This window comes from Globicephala melas, chromosome 3, assembly GCF_963455315.2.
Source record: "Globicephala melas chromosome 3, mGloMel1.2, whole genome shotgun sequence".
NCBI classification, from domain to species: Eukaryota; Metazoa; Chordata; class Mammalia; order Artiodactyla; family Delphinidae; genus Globicephala; species Globicephala melas.
This window is the reverse complement of record NC_083316.1, coordinates 30,726,451-30,746,759: the sequence shown is the minus strand read 5'-3', so window position 1 is coordinate 30,746,759 and position 20,309 is coordinate 30,726,451. Positions and strand designations below refer to the sequence as shown.

Genomic DNA, 20,309 nt, shown 5'->3' with positions numbered 1-20,309 from the left:
AGTCAGGGGAGAAAAAGGCAAATTTAGCACGAAGATGATTTTCTTACTGTTACTCACAACACAAGTGGCCCTTTTCATGCTTGAGAATGAAATAGGATTTTATTCTATTGACTCATTATTACTTTGGACAAACTGCCGACTTTTGTTTTAGTTTTCTAGTCAAAAGCACAAAGACCATTCAGAATGATTTTTAATGTCTTCTACTTATACAGCTTTTACATTTACAAAGCATTTCTATACTTTTAAAAATTAATACTGATAAAAATCAGGCAAAGTCAATATCATTAGCTCTATTTTAAAAGAGCAAATATTTAGTGTATATTTACTGCGTGTCAGGTGCTATACTAAACGCTTTACAAGGATGTCTTATCCTTTTGACAAACCTATCAAGGTTACACTATTATCACCTGAGTCTAGAAGAGAGACGCTTAATAACTCTCCCAAGGTGACCCACACAGTAAAGAGCAGAGCCTGGATTTGAACCCACATCGGTCTGACTTCAAAGCCTGCTTCCTAAGTCCTAATCACTGCTTTCTGATGTTGAAAGATAATCAGATACACATTCTTTCCTAGTATGGCAATACTTTTAGTTTGAACTCAGCCTAATTATTTAGTCATGTAAACAACTGGTGTGAAATTATACAGAGATATTAAACGTTTTGATGTCCATTTCCATATTGTGCTCCTAGAATTGCTCAAGACAGACGTACATCTCAATGTACCTTCCCCTCCCCCAAGGTTATAACAATCTGTACAAGACCAATCACTGTTGAATAAAGTTTCCAAATACCTAAAGTACTTGGTAATAAGCTAAGAATCGGTTTCTTATTTACTTATAATACGGTTTAATAGTTGTAGGTAAGAAAATGTAAGCACAATTTTACTGAAGAGTAGCTACCAATCTTTTGAATGGTTCAATAATACAAAGGACAAAAACCTGATCATAAAAATGTCTTTTTATTTCATTAAAAAAAAAAAAACCCAAACCTGTTCAATATCCCTCCCCCTCATGCAAACAGCTCTCACATGAGATTCCTCAAATTTTACGTTTTTTCCATTCCGGCTCATTCTTTGCTTCCTCATCATCAGATTCAACTTGGGCAAACATGGTTTTGGGCTGAGTCCTAAAAGAAAGTTAAAGAGGAGAGGAAAAATTTACTCAGCAAGTGTGCATTAGACTTTGCTACTTTCAACAAGTGGAAGCACATTTGGGGAATCAATTATATCTCAATTAGTAGATAAGCATTAAACTTCTGGCAAAGAAAAGGATAATGGAAATTTAATTATGTTCAGATTCTTTTAAAGGTTCTTCCTTCTGTGGCAGACTATGTATGTTGTCCTTTCCTTCAATAAAATGAAAATGTTATCAAAGTCAGTGGAAACTCATACATCCATTAACCACCCTCAGTTTAACCAGTACTGCTCGGGGGAGCCAAACTATAGTCACCAAGCAAGAATCTACACAGTCTTTATTTATAACTCCCTGGGCTGTTCCTAGACTTAAGTACAGCAGTCCAAGTACACGTGATTATGGTGCACACAAACAGGAGAATCTGAGTCAATAGTTTTCTTATTTAATGAGTTTAAAATAATAGATAACATATATAGTAATTTGAGCCTGGCAGCAAAAATAAAAAACAAAACAAATGAACATTCCTTCCACCAAACACCCAGATCAGTGCACGGAAATGACAAGCATTTTAGGACATAACACTGCGTATCACTGCTGTAATACTGGCACACGGTACATCAAGCAATCTTTGCATTAGGACCTGCTGTGTTTTGTAAACATACCTGGTTCAGTGACACTCCTTTTTACATCGTTCACACAGAAAATAATTGCAAGAAAATATCAAATGGTCATAATTTATGCCCCTTTCAGTCATGCTACTGCTGATTTCCTTTTAAAAGCAGCTCTACTGCATTATGAGGAAACATTAAAGCATGATATCTGAAGATGAAATACTTTAGCTTATCATCATTTAGAGTTCAATTCATAATAGTAAGGTAATTGCAGAATGGTAAAAATAATGTCAATAATTCCTTTTATTTGGCAAGTGAAACAGGGTTAAAACCTTGTATTACTAAACAGGTGGTTGCCGGAGGGGAGGTATAGGGAGGAGAGAAATAGGTGAGGGAGATAAAGAGGTACAAACTTACAGTTATAAAATAAATGAGACACTGGTGTGAAATGTATGGAGTGGGGAATAGGGTTGATAATTACGTAATATCTTTGTATGATGATAGATAGTAACTAGACTTATCATGATGCTCACTGTGAAATGTATAGAAATATCAAATCTCTATGTTGCGTACCAGGAACATAGTGTTTTAGGTCAACTGTATTTCAAAACAAACAAACAAACAATTTCATAGAAAAAGAGATCAGATTTGTGGTTATCAGTGGCGGGGATTGAGGGAGGGGGAATTGGAGGAAGGCAGTCAAAAGGTAACAACTACCAGTTAGGAGACAAATAAGTACTAGGGAGGTAATGTACGACATGATAAATATAATTAACCCTGCTTTATGCTATATATGAAAGTTGTTAAGAGTAAATCCTAAGTGTTTTCATCACAAGGGAAAAAACTTTGTTTAATTTTGTGTCTGTATGAGATGATGGATGTTCATTAATTAAACTTATTGTGGTCATCATTTCATGATCCATGTAAGTCAAATAATTATGCTGTACACCTTAAACTTATACAGTGCTGTATGTCAATTATATCTCAATAAAACTGGAAGGAAAATAAAAAAACCCTTACATTACTTCTTGCTCTTCCTTTATTATCCTGGGGAAGAAGTATAAACCATCCACATTCCACGCTGATGTTGTTCTGATGCAAGCATGTACTAGAATTCCTCATGCATAAGTCAGTCACAATTCCTGTCTCTCCAGTTACCTGCCTAGAGAGCCCAAGCTGTCCCCATACACAATCCAGTTGGTTATATTTCTTGTTGTCACTTCAAGACACTGTTATGACATCTATAAACAAGTCATAGCCCTAACATTTCCAAAACCAGCTGCAGATTTTCATAGGTCATGAGTTGCTGAATTACTAGAAAGCAGGCCACTGGCTTTCTAAGATGCTACAACAAGGCAACTGGTGCTCATGACATGTTTCGTCTTCTGGCAAAGATGTCGAGCCCTTGGGTATAGACAAACCTGTACAGGAACAAATTTGTCTGGTTTAAAAAATCCTTTGGAAGCCTGAAGCTGTAAGTAGTCCTTGAGCTAAGCCTCAGGTGGGGGATTCATTCCCAGTTTGGCCACTGACTTGCTCTGTCACCTAGAACAGGTGTTTCCCCTCTCAGGGGTTTAGTTTCCTCCTCTACCAAATGTGGAGGTTGAACCTGATTAGTGGGTCCCAAAGGACTAAAGCCCCAGGGTAGACAATGATGAAGTGTGTGTTTTAACATTAATTCAAGTATAATACAAATAGAAAAGTGCATAGGTCATAAATGTACTGTTTTCTGGATCTTCACAAACTGGACATGTCATGAAACCAACACCCAGATGAAGAAACAGAGTATGAAGAGCACCTCCGAAGCCCCTCATACTCCCTTCCAGTAACTAACCCCAGACCCAGCGTAACCATATCCTGACTTCTGGCCACATAGATCAGCCCCACCTGTGTTTGTCCTGTCTCTGTATGATGCCTAGAGTGTTCACTATTCTGTGCCTGGTTTCTTCCGTTCAGCATCATCCACGGTGCTGTGTGTAATAAGGATGTTTGTAACCATACATTCCAAAAATTGCAAAAACAAAAACCCCAAAGGCAATACTGTGAATTTTACCGTGAGTTAAAATGTGTTTAAGTTAAATGACTGTCCTTTATTCTGAGATAATGTTCTTCTACCTATTTTGTAATAAAATGTGTTGGAAGTTTAAAAAAAACAGTCCTTAGAATTAGCTACTTAATTTCTAAGGGAATAAAAATAACATGATCTTCTAAAGATACCTGGCAATGTTTCATAGCTCATCAATGTTAGCTGCAATGAGACTTAAGTACTTAAGAAGTTGCAGTGCTGCTTTTTTTGGATATAAAAAAGGAAACTGAATGACAGGTCACGGGAAGAAAACCTAGAGCTTGAAAAGGCTATTTCATTTATGTAGTCACTTTTTAAAATAATCCACCTACTTCCAGAAGTATTTTTAGTAGGTTGGTGGCTAACATTGAAGGGCACAGAATCAATGGAACTATTTAACAAGGGACAGAAAGGGAGTAATGACGGCAAAGAAGCATGGGAGAACATTTTGGGGGAACGGAGACATTCTATAATCTTGATTGAAGTGGTGATTACACAGGTGTATACATTTGTCAAGACTTGAAATGAGTGCATTTTGTACTTCATTGTAACTAACTTATAAAGAAAGTCAAAACAAAAAAATGAGTCAAAGGTCAAGAACAAAAGAACAAAAAGGTATGTAACTGAGCATAAAACTTAGCACTAAATTTCCTAGAAGCCAAGGCAAAAGGAAAAGAAAGAGATTAGGTTTTCAAAGGAGGTAACCTCCCTCGCCCTGAGCACCGAACTCAGCAAAATTCACTGAGAAAATGTTCATACCAGGGTCACTTCGACTGTCACTTTCAATTACCAGACCACGACAGTTTTCTTTTCCTCTCCAGGTATTTTAACTTAAGGGATAGCAACTTGTTTGGAAGGTTGAATGGTCTCCTTTGTGAAACTACATGAATTTATTTTAAATTCCACTTTTGAACTAATAACAATGTTGTCAGCAAAATAGCCATATTATGTATACACAACATCAAATCATGACACTTAGCTTTCATGTTCCACTTAGCATTCAACAGCCATGCTCCCCTTCCCCAAACTGCCAAAATCAAGGCATAAATCAGTGTCCAAATTTTCCCAGCAATGCTTGCATACCACTTTTCCTTTCATTTCGCTGCCCAGGTAGATAATAACTGAGTGTAAGAACTAGGCTCCTTTCAACAAATAATGTTGGGGAAATTGTATATCCATATGAGATGAAACTGGACCCTTACCTTACACTATATACAAAAATTAAATCAGCATGGATCGAAGACCCAAACCTAAGAGAAAAAACTATAAAACTCTCGGAAGAAAACATAGAGGAAAGTTTTATGACACTGGATTTGGCTATGATTTTTTTGACATGACACCAAAAGCACAGGCAACAACAAAAATAGGTAAACTGGACTGCATCAAAATTAAAAACTGTACATCAAAAGACGAAATCAACAGATTAAAGTGAAGAGTGGTTATTTAGTGGGTACAGAATTTCAGTTTTGCAAGATGAAAAGAGTTCTGGAGATTGCACAACAACGTGAATGTATTTAACACCACCGAAATGTACACTTAATAATGGTTAAGATGGTAAATTTTATGTTATGTGTATTTTACCAAAATTAAAAAGACAACAGTAGGCTCCTGAACTTGGGAATAAGGAAGAATGAACCCCCTTCCTGGGACAAAAAAGGGGGCACCTTGGAAAGGGCCTTAGCCTCCAACTTGGGGCCATGCCTAAAGCACTGCTTCTCAAACCATCTGTGGTGCAAGGCCAGACTTTGTTTTCTAATTTCCCACCACTTGCAGATAAATATTTCTAGAAAAATTAAAAGACTACAAAATACAGATCCAAAATTTTTATTAGATTCGATAAATATATCAAATTGCTATAAAATTTTCTAAGCTTATCTTGTCAGCACTGGCTGGTGGAGCACACTGTGAGTAGCGTCTGCTGGCAGTTCCATCCCTCCCCTTGCTTGGAAAAGAAAGGCTCTGAAAGCAGGGCGCTGAGACCAGACTGTGGAGTAAGAATCTGTCTTCTTAACATAAACTTTTACACATGATGAGCTTCCTCCAACTGCAGGAAAATATTTTTCACATCTAGAGAAGCTGGCCCTGTATGATGCTACTAAAGGCCTGGTGACGGAATGAAGCCTGAGGTTTCAGTCTCACAGGGCCACCCTTTAAGGAGCAGTCTTTCATTCTCAGGAGTATGGCATGGGGAGGTGAAGGGAGACGTGGCCCACGGAAGGAAGTTTCCCTCATTCCAATCCATCCTGCCCCCAAAACCAACATTCTTACAGCATAGTTCAGCACCTTCCATAACAGCTGTATGTTGTCTGCTGAATAAAGACCAGGTTCTTCAAAAAAGTATTATCTGACTTTAGCACAATGAATATCTCTGTCTAGTCTAGGGAATGCCAGTGTTTTATAGAAGCAAAGTGAGAGAATTACAGCTTTAAAATTTGTAGCTATTCTTTCTTGTCAGCAATTTTTATCTTTAAATTTATTTCCAGCAGTTTTTCTTTTGAGATTTTTTGGAAATCCATATATGAGGAAGACCAAAAAAATAAAAAATAAAATCAGTTCAGGATTATTTAGGGCATTTAAAACAGACTTCTTTAGTCACCACTTTTCAAGACAATGAAGAACAGAGATGATTAGGCAACTTCCAGCAGAGTTAGGAACAGAACCAGGAGATTTCTTCCTGGGGATGGCCTAATTTGCCCTTGACATAGAAAACTACTATAAAAATAAATCAACAATGTCAAGCAAGAGCAAAATGACACATACAAAAAGATAAAATGTTTTGAGAGCACTTAAAAGCTGGTCCAGAAATTCCTACTTTTAAAACCAATAGAAAACCAACAAATAAACAACAAAACCCTCTAAGCCCCTTCTAACCTTGTCACTGGCGACATAAAATGTATTCCTTTCTGGGCTGCTTGAAGAAATGGAATTTATACACTGATCTTAACATAGACTCTTTTGGGTGCTTCCATGAGGAAAAGTAGAACAAACCAAACCAAATGGGCACTGAAGACATGGCAGTAACTCAAGAAATACACATCTAAATAAATAATGTGCAAAAAATATATTCTACTGCTTCAAGAAAGCATTTCCATTACCAGCCATTCCCTGTCTCCTCCTATTTAAGCAGTTCCTGCGTAATTCTATTACCTCCTTTCTCAAGAGATAGGAAGTTGTCAACTCAAATGTACAACCTCATGGCAGACTTACTTCAGTTGCCCAAAACGAAAGCCTACAAAGGGACTGACCTGAAGAAAAAGAAGGTAAGGGGAACATTCCATTAAGCCAAAGCACTGTGTGTGCTCAACAGGTTAATGGGGATAAGGTAAGCCTCGCTGAGAACCATTAAAGTATCCACCTTATTGAAATCAGCTTTATCCAGACTATTTATTTCATTGATTTACTGTCTACATTTACCCATTTTTCTAAGTGTTAACTGAAAACTTAAACTTACAGAAGGCTGATGTGAAACTTGTATTTTCCAGTTTGATTAACTCACTTGGCAAATAGTAAACATTTTTCACTTGACTATATATGTCATCTTGTTTACTAGAGTTACCAAGAAAAGGAGAGCAGATTAGATAGCAACATAGTTATTTACTGCTAACCATTAAATAAACTAATCAGAGGAGGGCTGATGGGTTTTTTGTTTTAGCTTCAGTAAACTCTGCATTTGCTAATAGTTAATATTTCATGAAGTACATATAAAAGCTTAAGCAAATGTCTTTCTCAAATCTATACATTCTGAATAGCTGATACTTTGTGCTGATTAATTTCCCCCTTGGAACATTTTTTAAACTGAATTCTCAAAGTTATTTGTACAAAGGGAGTCTTTTCCAGCAACTGTGTGTTACAGAAAAGTGACAGAAGCCCAACAGAAACGGAGTCCCACCTTCAACGTTTCCATCCAGAGGAATTTTGCATAGAACAGTCAGTAATGAATAAAAATTCCCTCTGTAATCTTTTCGAACAGCATTTTTTGGATACAATGTTTGTGTAAGAGATTCAAAGTGTCCTTTCAAAGATTCAAAGGCTGTCCTTTCTCTTCTGACTAAGCTCTAACCTAGGCTTTCTACACTCCTTGAATGCTCAGGCCAGAGAGAAGTCTCAAAATGTCTTTGGCTGCAATGGGAAGTCCACAGGTCAAATTCTTTTTAGTTATGGATATTCTCCTGATATGATTCATTCAAAAAGCATAAAGTGAGCTCCAGGGTAACAGAATGAGTACGAGGGGAAATCACTTGTAATACTTACTTAATCATCAGTATGTGACTATCAACCACAAGCTTTTTTGGCTCAGAGCCCATTGTTTATTATGAAGGAAAACCTCAAAGCCAAAGTCAATTATAGCCATGACTTGACAATCTGACACACTTGTTAACCCTGTTAGAATGAATACGGCCCAGATGAACTCTGACCCAGTCGTCACAATTGCAGAATTATTAAGATTAAATAAAGGCTTGACCAAAAGATTCCACTTGAAATGGTCCCTTCTTTCTGGTGAAGAGCTAATCAAAGATAATTTTTATTTGTTTATTTATTTACTTATTTTTAATTTTTATTTTATATTGGAGCATAGTTGATTAACAATGTTGTGTTAGTTTCAGGCGTACAGCAAAGTGATTCAGTTATACATAAAAAATATTAGGGATGCATAAGAAGATGAGAGGCAACAAGATATTTCTAGATAAAGAATGTTCTATCTTCTTCAGGAAGTGAACACATAATATTTTGGAAAATAGCTAAAAATAGCTAAAAAACATCTCAGATTCATTAAGTAGGACATACTAACTCATTATGCTTGTGTGAGACTTCAAAGACTGGGTGAGGGTGGAGAAAGGGACATACATGAAACCTGTGGAAACTGGGGGGAAAAAAAAGAAAAAGAGGGAAAAACAAAAGGAACCCTCTAAAATCACCATTAGCTACTTTATCAGTAAGTGGGTAAACAAGTTAGAATGATTAGATCTTTGAAGAGCACACAGGCCTGAGGCAGCCCAGGTAACATCAAAATGCCCTCTGTAAGCTCACATTTATGAAACATATAACGGTGTGCCACAACTTCTACTCAAAAACACATATGAAAGCTGGGCATTAGCGTAACTCTACTCTCTTACTTCATAGATGGCGAAATAGTCTCAGTGAAGGTAAGTGAGTCTCAGAGCAGGAATTAAACCCCAGGACTTCCGATTCTTAGTCTAGCATTCTTCCACTATGCCACACAATAGTCTTTTCGGCTTCACTATTATTCAACTTTCCCAATAACTGTTATCAGTTGCATTGTGATGAGAAGCAGTACACTGTAGTAGTCAAAAGCAGAAGCTTGACTTTGAAGCCAGACCACCTGTGTTCAAGTCCCAAGTCTGCCTCTTGCTATCTGTATGGCTTTGGTCAAGTTATAAGCCTCAATTTCCTCATACGTAAAATTGGAGCAATAATACCACTTTCCTCATAGGACTGTTGTGAGGATTAAATGAATAATATATAAAGTTTTTACATTACCATATAAAAGTGTCATTATTACCATATACCTTGCTTTTGGCTATCAGGTGTTCCTCACTTCATATTTTCAAAAGTTATATGTGGCATATATTTGATAAAATAATTTGCATCTTAAATACAGCATAGCAGCTTGCTGTTTTTTTAAAAACCCTGGGGGAAATACTCTTCTATGTAAATGAACTATCTTCAGTATGAATCTCTATAATCAAAATAATCTATTCCATATATTTGAATTTTCAGAAGGGCTAATCACTTGTACTTTATTTTAAATAATTACTTTTTTTTATTATTACCAGACTTTAGTGTGCAAAATAATCACCTGGAGAACTTCTTAAGATGCAGATTCCCAGCCCCAATCTCTCAGTCTAAATGAGCCTGGGGTGAAGTCTAGAAATCTGAATTTTTAACTTTCCCACTCTTACCCTCAACTCTGACACAAACAGTCCACAAAATCACTTTGAGAAACACTGGCCCTTACATAGGAATACGGTGGTCAGTGATATCAGTCATGTAACCATAACTCACAAAAAAAAGTACTATTTTTCTCTGTGGGTTTATGTCTCTTCCTGGCACAAATAATATATAAATCTTTACTCACTCAAAGAGTGATCTCTTTAAATATTGCCTAGCAACTCAACATGACTTAAACGTATCCTTTATAGATGGGAATGATATTTTAATGCATATACACACATATCCACGTATCCCGTATCAGACAAGACATGCACACTGAAAATTAAATTGACTGAACCAGCAATAATGGCAGCTTATCTGGCAAGGAAAGTGACCATGGCTGACAGAACTGTCAGGCTGTCTGGCTACTGGCCAGGGTTCAGGTTCCCACACACAACTATCCCTGTTGATGTGTAAGCTAATAGCATTCTGGATCTTTACCCTGCCCACTCCCCAGCCGGCTCCTTTCCCCTCCCTCCAGCAACATCTTTTGACAAGAAACTGTAATTGAATCTTCCCATGTATAGCTAAACAAGAGTCCTCTGTGATCCTGCTGTGTTTTAAAACTTTCATGGTTGTTACATTGTGAGTGCCAGGAATGAAACTTAAATACTCAACAATAAAGGTAAAGTGTTAAAAGACTCTTTGTTCTCATCACTGGAGAATAAAGGTGAGTGTCATGTGCAAGCAGGCAGATTTGTGTAATACCTAGTTGTGCTTTCCTGTGATAAAGCAATATACAGTAAATCTTCATTTCATCACTGACACAAGTCAACTGCAGGGAAGAAAAACAACCAGACACACATTCTCGATTACAGTGACCTTTATGAAAAGATCCTTTTGAATATTAGCTTCCCTTCAAACACTGCCACTTGGCAGTAAACAGTATACTGTAGCAGGTGAACACAGGAGAAACTGCACTGCAATTCTGGCTAACAAATCACATGCCACAGACAGTGCCATGAACTTAGTATGCAGTAAATGTAAGGTGACAAAACTGAGTGGAAGGAAAGAGATGGGAGCAAAATGCAGCAGTAGAAAGGTGTATATTAAGAGAGATCACAGTCCTCTGAAAAGCTCATTAAATTAGGGATCAAGAGAAATGAAGTCTAATTCTAATTGCAATCACTGTGAATTGCAAGTCTCTAAGTTTCAGTCTCCTCACATGTAAGGTAAGGATATGACAATACCTGTTCTACCCATTTTGCAGAGCTACTATTAAACTAGCATATTATTCAATTGTAGATATCACTAAGCCACCTACAATGCAGGAAAATGTCATCAGGTAACAGAAACCAATGAACAAAACCAATTTCTGCTTCAATTAATTCTAGTTAAAGAAGGCTGAAAATCTGGATGAATTTTTTTCCAAGAAGATATTAATTACCAAGCAGACTCAGAAGAGTCAGAATATCCAGATAGTCTACTTACCATAAGGGGATGGAAAAGAAAGAGAAAAATTAAGGAATTACTACTCACCCTCCCCCCCACAAAAGCACCAGGCTTCGACAGTTTTATGGGTAAATTCTATCAAATTTTTACAAAGTAGATTTAATGGTATTCAAAACAGTTTGAGAGTACATACAGAAAAGGAAAGCATACAAAATTTTTATGAAGGCAGCCTAACACCTGACAAAGAACAAACCATAAGCATGTGAGGGTCATACCAAAGAAGTGAGGATGATTCAATACTAGAATTTTGTAATATAATCATATTCATTGATCAAAGTAGAAATACAGAGGGAATTCCCTGGCAGTCCAGTGGTTAGGACTCCGAGCTTCCACTGCAGGGGACATGGGTTCGATCCTTGGTCCCTTGGTCAGGGAACTAAGATCCCGCAAGCCAAGCCACGAGGTGCAGCCAAAAACAAAACAAAACAAAACAAACCCCCAAAAAACAAAACAAAACAAAAATAAAGCAGAAATACACAGAGACACAACAAAGGAATTCAATAAAATACAGCATCTATTTCAGATGAACATGCCTCTCATTTTTGTACAGTGTTTTCTTCGTATAGGATGCTCTTCCCTTGGATATCTGCACAGCTCATTCCCTCATTTCATTCAAGTCAAAGATCACTTTAGCAGAGGTTCTATCCTGATCACCATATCTAAAAATAGCACCCCTCTTTCTCCCTGATTACTCTATGTCCCCTTATCCCTATTTTATTTTTCTTCACTGCACTTGCTACCACCTAACACTTATAGATTTACTTATTGTCTCTCTCTGTCCACTAGAATATAAGCTCCACAAACCACAACTTAGTACCTGACACACTGTAGGTGTTCAATAAATCTTTGTTGAATGAATAAATAAAATGAAAAGAGATGAATTCTTCTTTAACATCTTGTATGTGTGTGTTTTCAAAAGCTGCCATGCTTTACGGAGAAACACCATTAAATTGAACAATATGAAATTACCGATATTTGACTTTTATTTCTTCTACAGAAAGGGCAATTACATATGTTTTAACCGAATCCTGTTCAAGTTCAAAGTGAGAAAAGGATGTGCACTATCACTGTTATTATTTAATATTGTTCTGGCAGTACCAGTCAGTACGATTAGATAAGATAAAGAAATAGCAGGTATAAAAATTGGAAAAGAGGAGGTGAATTTATAATTATTTGCATATGATATAATTTTATGCCTGCAAACCCCTCTAAATCTGACCACATTAAAATAAATTTTTTTCACATGGGGGAAAAATGGCATAAACACAGTAGAAATAAAAATGACTGACGGGACTTCCCTGGTGGTGCAGTGGTTAAGAATCCACCTGCCAGTGCAGGGGACATGGGTTCGAGCCCTGGTCCGGGAAGATCCGACAGGCCACGGAGCAACTAAGCCCGTGCACCACAACTACTGAGCCTGCACTCTAGAGCCTGTGAGCCATGGCTACTGAGCCCACATGCCACAACTACTGAAGCCCGTGCACCTAGAGCCCATGCTCTGCAACAAGAGAAGCCACCACAATGAGAAGCCTGCACACTGCAATGAAGAGTAGCCCCCGCTCGCTGCAACTAGAGAAAGGCTGTGCTCAGCAACGAAGACCCAATGCAGCCAAAAATAAATAAATACATTTATTTTTTAAAAAATGACTGACTAGTAGGAATATTTGCAATACGTGACATACAAAGGGTTAAGCTCCTTAATATAAAGAACTCTTAAAAATCAGTAAGAGAACCAATCAACCAATAGACAAAAGGGCAAAAGACATAAATAGAAAGTTCACAGGAAAAAGAGGCTTTTAACATATGAAAAGATGCCTAGAAAATTTTTAATGAAAGTGTAAACTACGATGGAATACAAGGTTTCACCTATCAGACTGACAAAGATAGAAGGATGAGGGGAAGGAAGCTCTGATACATTGAATAAGTTGGTTAAAAAGTCTCTTTGGAAGAAATCTGGGCACTATGTATACAAATTTAAAATGCAAATATCTTTTGATTTGGCAATTCTATTTCTTGAAGTTTTGCATATGTGGTCAAGGAGTCCAAAGATATTAATTTCAGTATTGTTTATAATAACAACAGACTGAAAGCAATGCAAACGCCCTTCAATACTGTACTGTTTTAGAAAAGCATAATATATCACACGATGGAAAATATCAAGAAAGTATACAGCATGAGCTAGATATGTATGAACGGGTCTAGTCCAATCTCCCAAGTAATACATAAAGCAAAAAACCAACCAACAATCAAAATCAAAGACCAGCTTGTAAAACATGTTATATACCTGTTTTTAAACAATAAATGTTTCTACACACATGTCTGCTCATTTATACATGGACTCTCTCTGGCAGGAAATACAAGAACCTGTCGGCAGTGGGTATCTCGAAGTGGTAGAACAAAGGAACTGGGGGTTAAAGTGAAAGGGAGGCTTTCAAATTTCCATTGTCTATGCTTTACATTGCTGGCTTTTTTAAAAACTGTGTGCACGTATTACTTAAAATCTCAGACATGAAAATCTTGTTATTAAGATAATTAGTTGTTAGAAGTTAGAACAATAACCTGGAAGTTCTAAGGCCAGGTTCCTGGTTTGGGTTCTAGCAATAACTTGCAATCCAGTAGGTTCTAAAAGTTACCTTCTCAGTGTCTCATTTTCTTCAGTGGTAATTCTGACACCTTTCTATGAATTACATATTGCTAATATCAATCATTAATCAGCAAACAATATTATTTCAATATTTGTGGAGACACCTCAATGATTTACTTTGTGTACAAACGTACACACGTCTATTTGGAGCAGTTTGCTATCAAAATGATACATATTATGTTTGGCAAATTTTAAACCATAGCTCTGTTTACTCTTCTTTCCTCAGCTAATTTTTGGTATGCTTATAAACAAGTTTTCTGAAGTATAAAAAGATCCCTAGTAATAATAGAAAATAACTACTCCATTAAAAACAGAAGTGTCAGAGGCATAATCCGTAAGCGTATCTGAGTGCCAAGGATGTGTTGACATATATTAGCTTATATACACACAGATTCTGTACAAATGAAGGCTACATGCAAACTGTTTAGCTGGCCAGCCTTGATATGACCCTCTTAGCTGTTGTAATATTATCCAACTACTTGTTCAGAGATGTTCCATCTGTACTGTCTGGTTATTAATACATGTTGCAAACATCCACCACTGACGTTACACAGTAAATAAAGTCTGTTCTGCTACAACACATATAGCAAAGGATGCGGTGCTCCCCACCAGGGGCCCTCAAATCCCTTTAGCATTTTTCTGCAGGGTGCTTTCACTCGCAGCAGCAGCACCGACCTCTCTCTGTCAGAGGGCTGCCGGCAGGTTGCTAAAGCCCAGGATAGCTGGAACTGCCTGAAATGTCTCCCCTGGTCCCATCTCTAGCCATCACCAAGGACCAACAGATGTTGGAGTGAAATACTCCAGTTACTGTGTGCTCTGACCAGGGTCTCCAGGATCACCTTGTGGGACTAAGCCAAAGTGACCCTCCCTGGAACTTTATTTAATATTGTACACTTTCTTGGCTTAAATCATCTGTGTGAGAGTCTTTATCTCAGGGTCTGCTTTTAAGGAACCCAAGCTAGGACAGTGTGTTTTACTTTTAGGCAAAGTAGCTCATAATGATCAGCAGATAGAGGATCAATATCAGTATAACAAGTAAGCTGAGCTGGTTTATAAAGTTGGTTTCCTTCTAGCACATAAATGTTTTGGAAAGTAATCAGAGTCCAGCTTTCTCATAATTGAAGAGAAAACTTTAGCAATACATAAAAACATCAAGAGAAAAGCTGAATATGCTTCCAACAATACAAAAATACACATACACAAATTTATTTACTGTGTTAGTAATTGCAAAATACTGGGTGCAATCTAAATACCCATATGTAGGAGAATGGTGGAATAAACCATGGTACATCCACGCAGCGGAGCACTATACAGCTGTGTAAAAGAATGAGAATGAGCTCTATGAACTGGTGGAGAGTGATTTCCAGGGCATACTGCTAAGCGAAAAAAAACAAAACTCAAAAGACTATTTATACCATGCTAACCTTCATGTAAGAAAGAAGGGGAATATAAGAAAATACAGATCTGCACATTTGTGCAAAAGAAGATAAAACAGAGTGGTTACCTATAGGGGTGAGTGGGAAAAGGAATGAAAGAAGCAAGGGTATTGGAATGGGGGAGCAGGGACGAAGAGGGAGTGACACTTCCCTGAGTATATCTCTTTTAAAGTTCTGACCCCTAGCACCACAGTAACAGTTCATATACCCTACCCACACCCTAAAAATATAAAGGAATATAAACACTAAAAATAAGCCTAACTTCATTTTCAAATGAATAACATAACCACAGTGATGGGAGTGGAGAAGAAAAGAGCTAAGTAACTTGACTAGACACTGTAAGGATAAAAAAGACAAGAAGAACTGTACACAAATGCTGTAATTTAGTTAGGAAAAGTGTTTCTCATGGGCGGGTGGCGGTTAGCAATTCTAAAACGATTTTAGGTGTAGACTAGAATTGAACAAATAAGTAAATACACTGTAGATAATATGAGCTGGGTTTCTCACTATTGGAGAAAGAAGTTACAAATATGCAAAGGGAAAAGGTTAAATGAACCCTGTGGTACAGGATTGAAATCAGGGCCATCAGTTTAAACTCGCACTATTTAAAATATACATACAGATAGATACATAGAGAAATAATAATGTGTGTATATGTGTAGGTTAGTATACAAACATATATTTCTGAGGTTTGCTGGCTGACAGGACCTAGAAGCAATGACATTTTAGTAGCAATGAGCACATCTAGCACCAACCTCTTGGTTTCTAAACATCATTCTCCAACAAAAAGGAGCCAGGGCTCCTTGGAGAAGTGGTTGATTCTAGGACTGTGGCAAAACAAAAACAAAAACAAAGATGAGCCTGGAACATTTTGTGGTGCCAGAAAATAAGGATGTGCTAAAAAACAAACTAACAAACCAAAAAAAACACACCTTGTTGAAAGAATAAAGGAGCCATTCTGAAGGACATTCTATTGGCCAAAACTGGAACAATGTGAGCGACAAACTAAATAATGATAATATTGGATTTTAACCCATAGAATAAAGTATTTTAAAGTCCACACTTATATTTAAAAACTTGAAAAATAAAGAAATGTGAGAGGAGCAATTCTTCCTTTTAGTAGAAGTCCAAGTAATAAATGTAGAAAAAAAAGAGGGAAATAGAAAACACCACTAGGGAAACACCACAGCAGTAACTGCTGTAGGCAAATCTATCCATGCATGATAAAACGAGGGAGTGAAAGTCTGAGAGACAGGATTTGCCTAGTCTTAAAATATTACTCCCAAGCAAGTTACTAACTCAAAATGGAATGATAGTAACTTGACAGTGGAGAAACTTGGCAGACATCACCTTAACCAAGTGATCAAAGTTATCATCACCAGTCATCAGACTGAGGGACACGAAGCCCCTGATGTGATGCACTGAGAAGGATATAACATCACTCCTGTGTTACTTTTGTCAAAAATGCACAGTTTTATTCCAATCATGAGAAAATATCAAACACAAACTGAGAGAAAGTGTACAAAATAACAAACCAGTGTTCATTGAAAGCATCAAGGTCATGAAAGATGAGAAAGACTGAGAAACTGTTATGACTGGAGGAGACAAAGGAAAAGTAACAGCTAAATGCAACGTGGGATCCTAGATAGGACTGTAGAAGAGAGAAGGGATATTAGTGGAAAAACTGGGGAAATCACATAAGGTCTGTAGCTCAGTTAACAGTACTGTACCCATGTTAATTTCATGGTGTTGCCAATTAATTGTACTATGGCCATGGAAGGTGTTAACATCAGGGGAAGTTGGGTGAAGAGTATACATGAACTCTCTGCATTGCTTTTACGATTTTTCTGTGAGTCTAACATCAGTTTACAATAAAAACTTAAAACCCCCAAATTCTACAATATTACTGTTCTTTAGTATAAATGTGCTGGTTTAGTGGCTTTAAGAACAACTACATGTTCACACATGCGAAGTTATTTGAGGGAATCTGAGCAGGCAGGCTCTACTCTGCCTATGTTTAAGTGTTACTTACAAACACAGCTCTACAAATAAAAGTTAATCCTCAATAATAGATTCTACAAACTGTTTCCTTTCATTTGCTTTTAACCCTCCCTAACTAAGATAATGCAGACAGGCAGTGATTTTCTTTCTTTTTTTTTTTTTTTATCACAGGTAGAATGGGTTTCACATAATGGGTTTATGCTAGGCTATAGATCTAATGGAACCGGCCTGGTTTAAACATTTACTGCTTAGAGTCCTCAGATACAAACAAATGCCTAGGTTTCAGGACCATGAGTACCTGGCCATTTTTCATGCTTAGGAATAAAAAAGATATGGAGAAACTAGAACCTCAAAGCAGCCATTGTTACGTTCTTCCCAATTCATTAAACATAATACATTTTCTATTTTAAACGGCTGCTTCCTTACTTGGAGTAGGCTGGAGAAACCCAATACGGGTTGTCCTCGGCTGCTTTGGCATGCCGCAAGATGGCTTCCCGGGGATTGCTGTCATCGGTTTTGTCCAAAGCAATGTTCTTCACAATGTACGACGACAGGGTGCCCCCGTGGGTTCCAACCCGGCCACCACGACCTGTTCCAAAGGGAGAAAACCAAATCCGGAATGGAGTGAGCATATACCTTTTGTACACTGGGCTTATCTGACCAGGTTGAGAATCCCTCACTGCTGGCTTCCAAGGCGGACGGTTAAATGGATGACAGCCTAGGGTCAGGGATTCAGGTTTATCTGATTTTTGTCATTTCCTACAGAACCAAGGTTTATGAGCACTCTGAGGCTTCTACCAGACTTTGGTTTGAAGCACACAAATCTCAGGAGTACCTGAGTACCGTCCTTTCAGCTTTCATGTATGATCATCAAAACCAAAGTAGGGCATCACCAAACCTCAACTTCCCCATAACAGTTTTAAATGCCTTAGTTGCTCACTTTACACAATGACACCAATGTAGGAAGAAATACAAATAGTTCGCCATGTGTATGCCTTAAAAAATTCCTCAGGCACGAACACATGAAATTCAACTAATAAAAATAACCAATGATCATTAGGTGCTATTTTAGATTTAAACAAACATATCTTAGGGCTTGCCATCTGCCAAGTACCTTGTAGGAGAGAAAACAAGATGAACAGACTGATTCACATTATTTTACTGTACTGTAATTGCTCTAGACAGGAAGCTCCACATGGGCAGGAATGTGTTCCCCACTGGATCCCCAACTGCCAGCCTGGTTCCCAGTACTCAGAAGATGTATGACTTTTTAGGAAGATTAAAAAAAAAAAAGGAAAAACAAAATCCACACCACATGACCACATGAAAAGTCAAGTAGCACTAAAAGATTAATTTTATAAGGCAGGAAATAACTGCCAAAGAATCCACATGGCCAGTAACTAAGTGGAAGGAGAGGAAGCAGAAAGCTCTTCAGGCTGATCTGGTGGGGGGAGGGGGTCTGTAGGAAGAGATAAACCCAATGTGGGAGAACTCAGAAGACAGAGAAGGTTATTTTCAATGAGCAGAATGGTTTAAATACAAAAGTACAGAAAGAGGCAAGTTCACTGGGCATTTGGGGGCAGGAATGAACCAACAGTCCTGTGAGAAGATCAGAGTAGGAGAGAGGTGAGGTGTAAAGTTCGAAAGTACGTTAGGGGCTTCCCCAGTGGCCGAGTGGTTGAGAGTCCGCCTGCAGATGCAGGGAACACGGGTTCGTGACCCGGTCCGGGAAGATCCCACGGGCCGCGGAGCGGCTGGGCCCGTGAGCCATGGCCGCTGGGCCTGCGCGTCCGGAGCCTGTGCTCCACAACGGGAGAGGCCACAAGAGTGAGAGGCCCGCGTACCGCAAAAAAAAAAAAAAAAAAAAAAAAAGTGCGTTAGATTCAGACTGAAGAGAACTCAATCTCTGGAAATGCAACTGGACAGTGTAAAGCTTATGAAGATGTGAGGGCAGCAGCAATACAAAAGCTACAGGAATTGGGAATAAAAGCTGTGTGTGAGATGAACGAAGGTAGGGTGGTGAGGAGAGAGACTTGAGAAGGTGCCTAGTTAGAAGGGCTTTTCAATAATCCAGGCAAGAATATTATTTAGGAACTTTGATTAGGATGGTGGCAGAGAAAATGGGAAAAAAACTGAGAGTGGTATATGAAATATTTTCAATGCTGAAGGGTCAGGCCAAACAGATACAGGTCCAGAACTCAGGTTCACATGAATGAACAAGTCATAAGCTTTAAGCATGTGAACATAGGACAAATGGAAACTATGCAGGTGATAACAGAAAACGGGATTCTAGCAAAGGTACGTGCTATATGATAGCCAATGCTGCCTTGCTTTCTACTGGTACCTACTTTCTTAGAAACTCACTCTAAGGATTTTTATTCATCTTCTAGGGAAATGGGCAGCTCCATTTTACCAACACAGAATTAAATGATGTTCACCTTCTGCCTTGTGTGAAACCTAATCCAGCCTAAATTCTGGTCAAAGTACCCAGTGTTGCATATTAAGCCAATATTGAGAGCAGTGGTTTTAACACTGGGTCCCAAGGAGCCCCAGAGTTCAACCGAGGTCACCTAAAGGGCTCTAGCTGGAGACCAAGCAGAAAGGGCTCCGGGCTTCCTCTCTACTTCAGCACAGCAGCTCCATTTTTATCAGTTTATGCACTGGGTTTCTGCATCAGATCTTTACACAAGAACTTCCGATACTAAAAGAAGACGTTTGAAAACCCCTATTTATTAAAATCTCTGAAGACAGGCATCTAGGCCCAAAAGATCTTCCAAATTCTGTATCTATTACCCCACCCTGCCCTGCAACCCCCTTTGCAAGTCACTAGTTAGATCACAGTCACCTGGGCCTGCTACAGGAGGTTCGGGTTTGTGAGACTTCAGGGGATCCAGTCTGTCCTTCTCCAGCTGTTTCCTTGTACTCCGCTGGCGGGGCTCGCGGAACATAGGCAAGGCATGAGCTACGAGAAGTCACATTTGAAAAATTTCATTATGATAATAACCCTTCCATCCAA

At 38.2% G+C, this 20,309-nt stretch overlaps 1 protein-coding gene across 5 annotated transcripts in view; it reads right to left on the bottom strand.

Moving 5' to 3' along the window:
• Window positions 1-938: 938 nt before the first annotated feature.
• WDR70 (WD repeat domain 70) overlaps window positions 939-20,309 on the bottom strand; it is a 318,604-nt gene continuing 299,233 nt past the window's right edge. For all 5 annotated transcript variants that reach the window (XM_060295722.1, XM_060295720.2, XM_070045132.1 and 2 more), the window contains 3 exons: window positions 20,139-20,255; window positions 17,720-17,882; window positions 939-1,124 (listed from right to left, as the gene is read on the bottom strand). In XM_060295722.1, coding sequence (XP_060151705.1) covers window positions 1,037-1,124; window positions 17,720-17,882; window positions 20,139-20,255 — 368 coding nt within the window. In that variant the 3' untranslated portion in view covers window positions 939-1,036. The remainder of the gene's footprint in view (window positions 1,125-17,719; window positions 17,883-20,138; window positions 20,256-20,309) is intronic.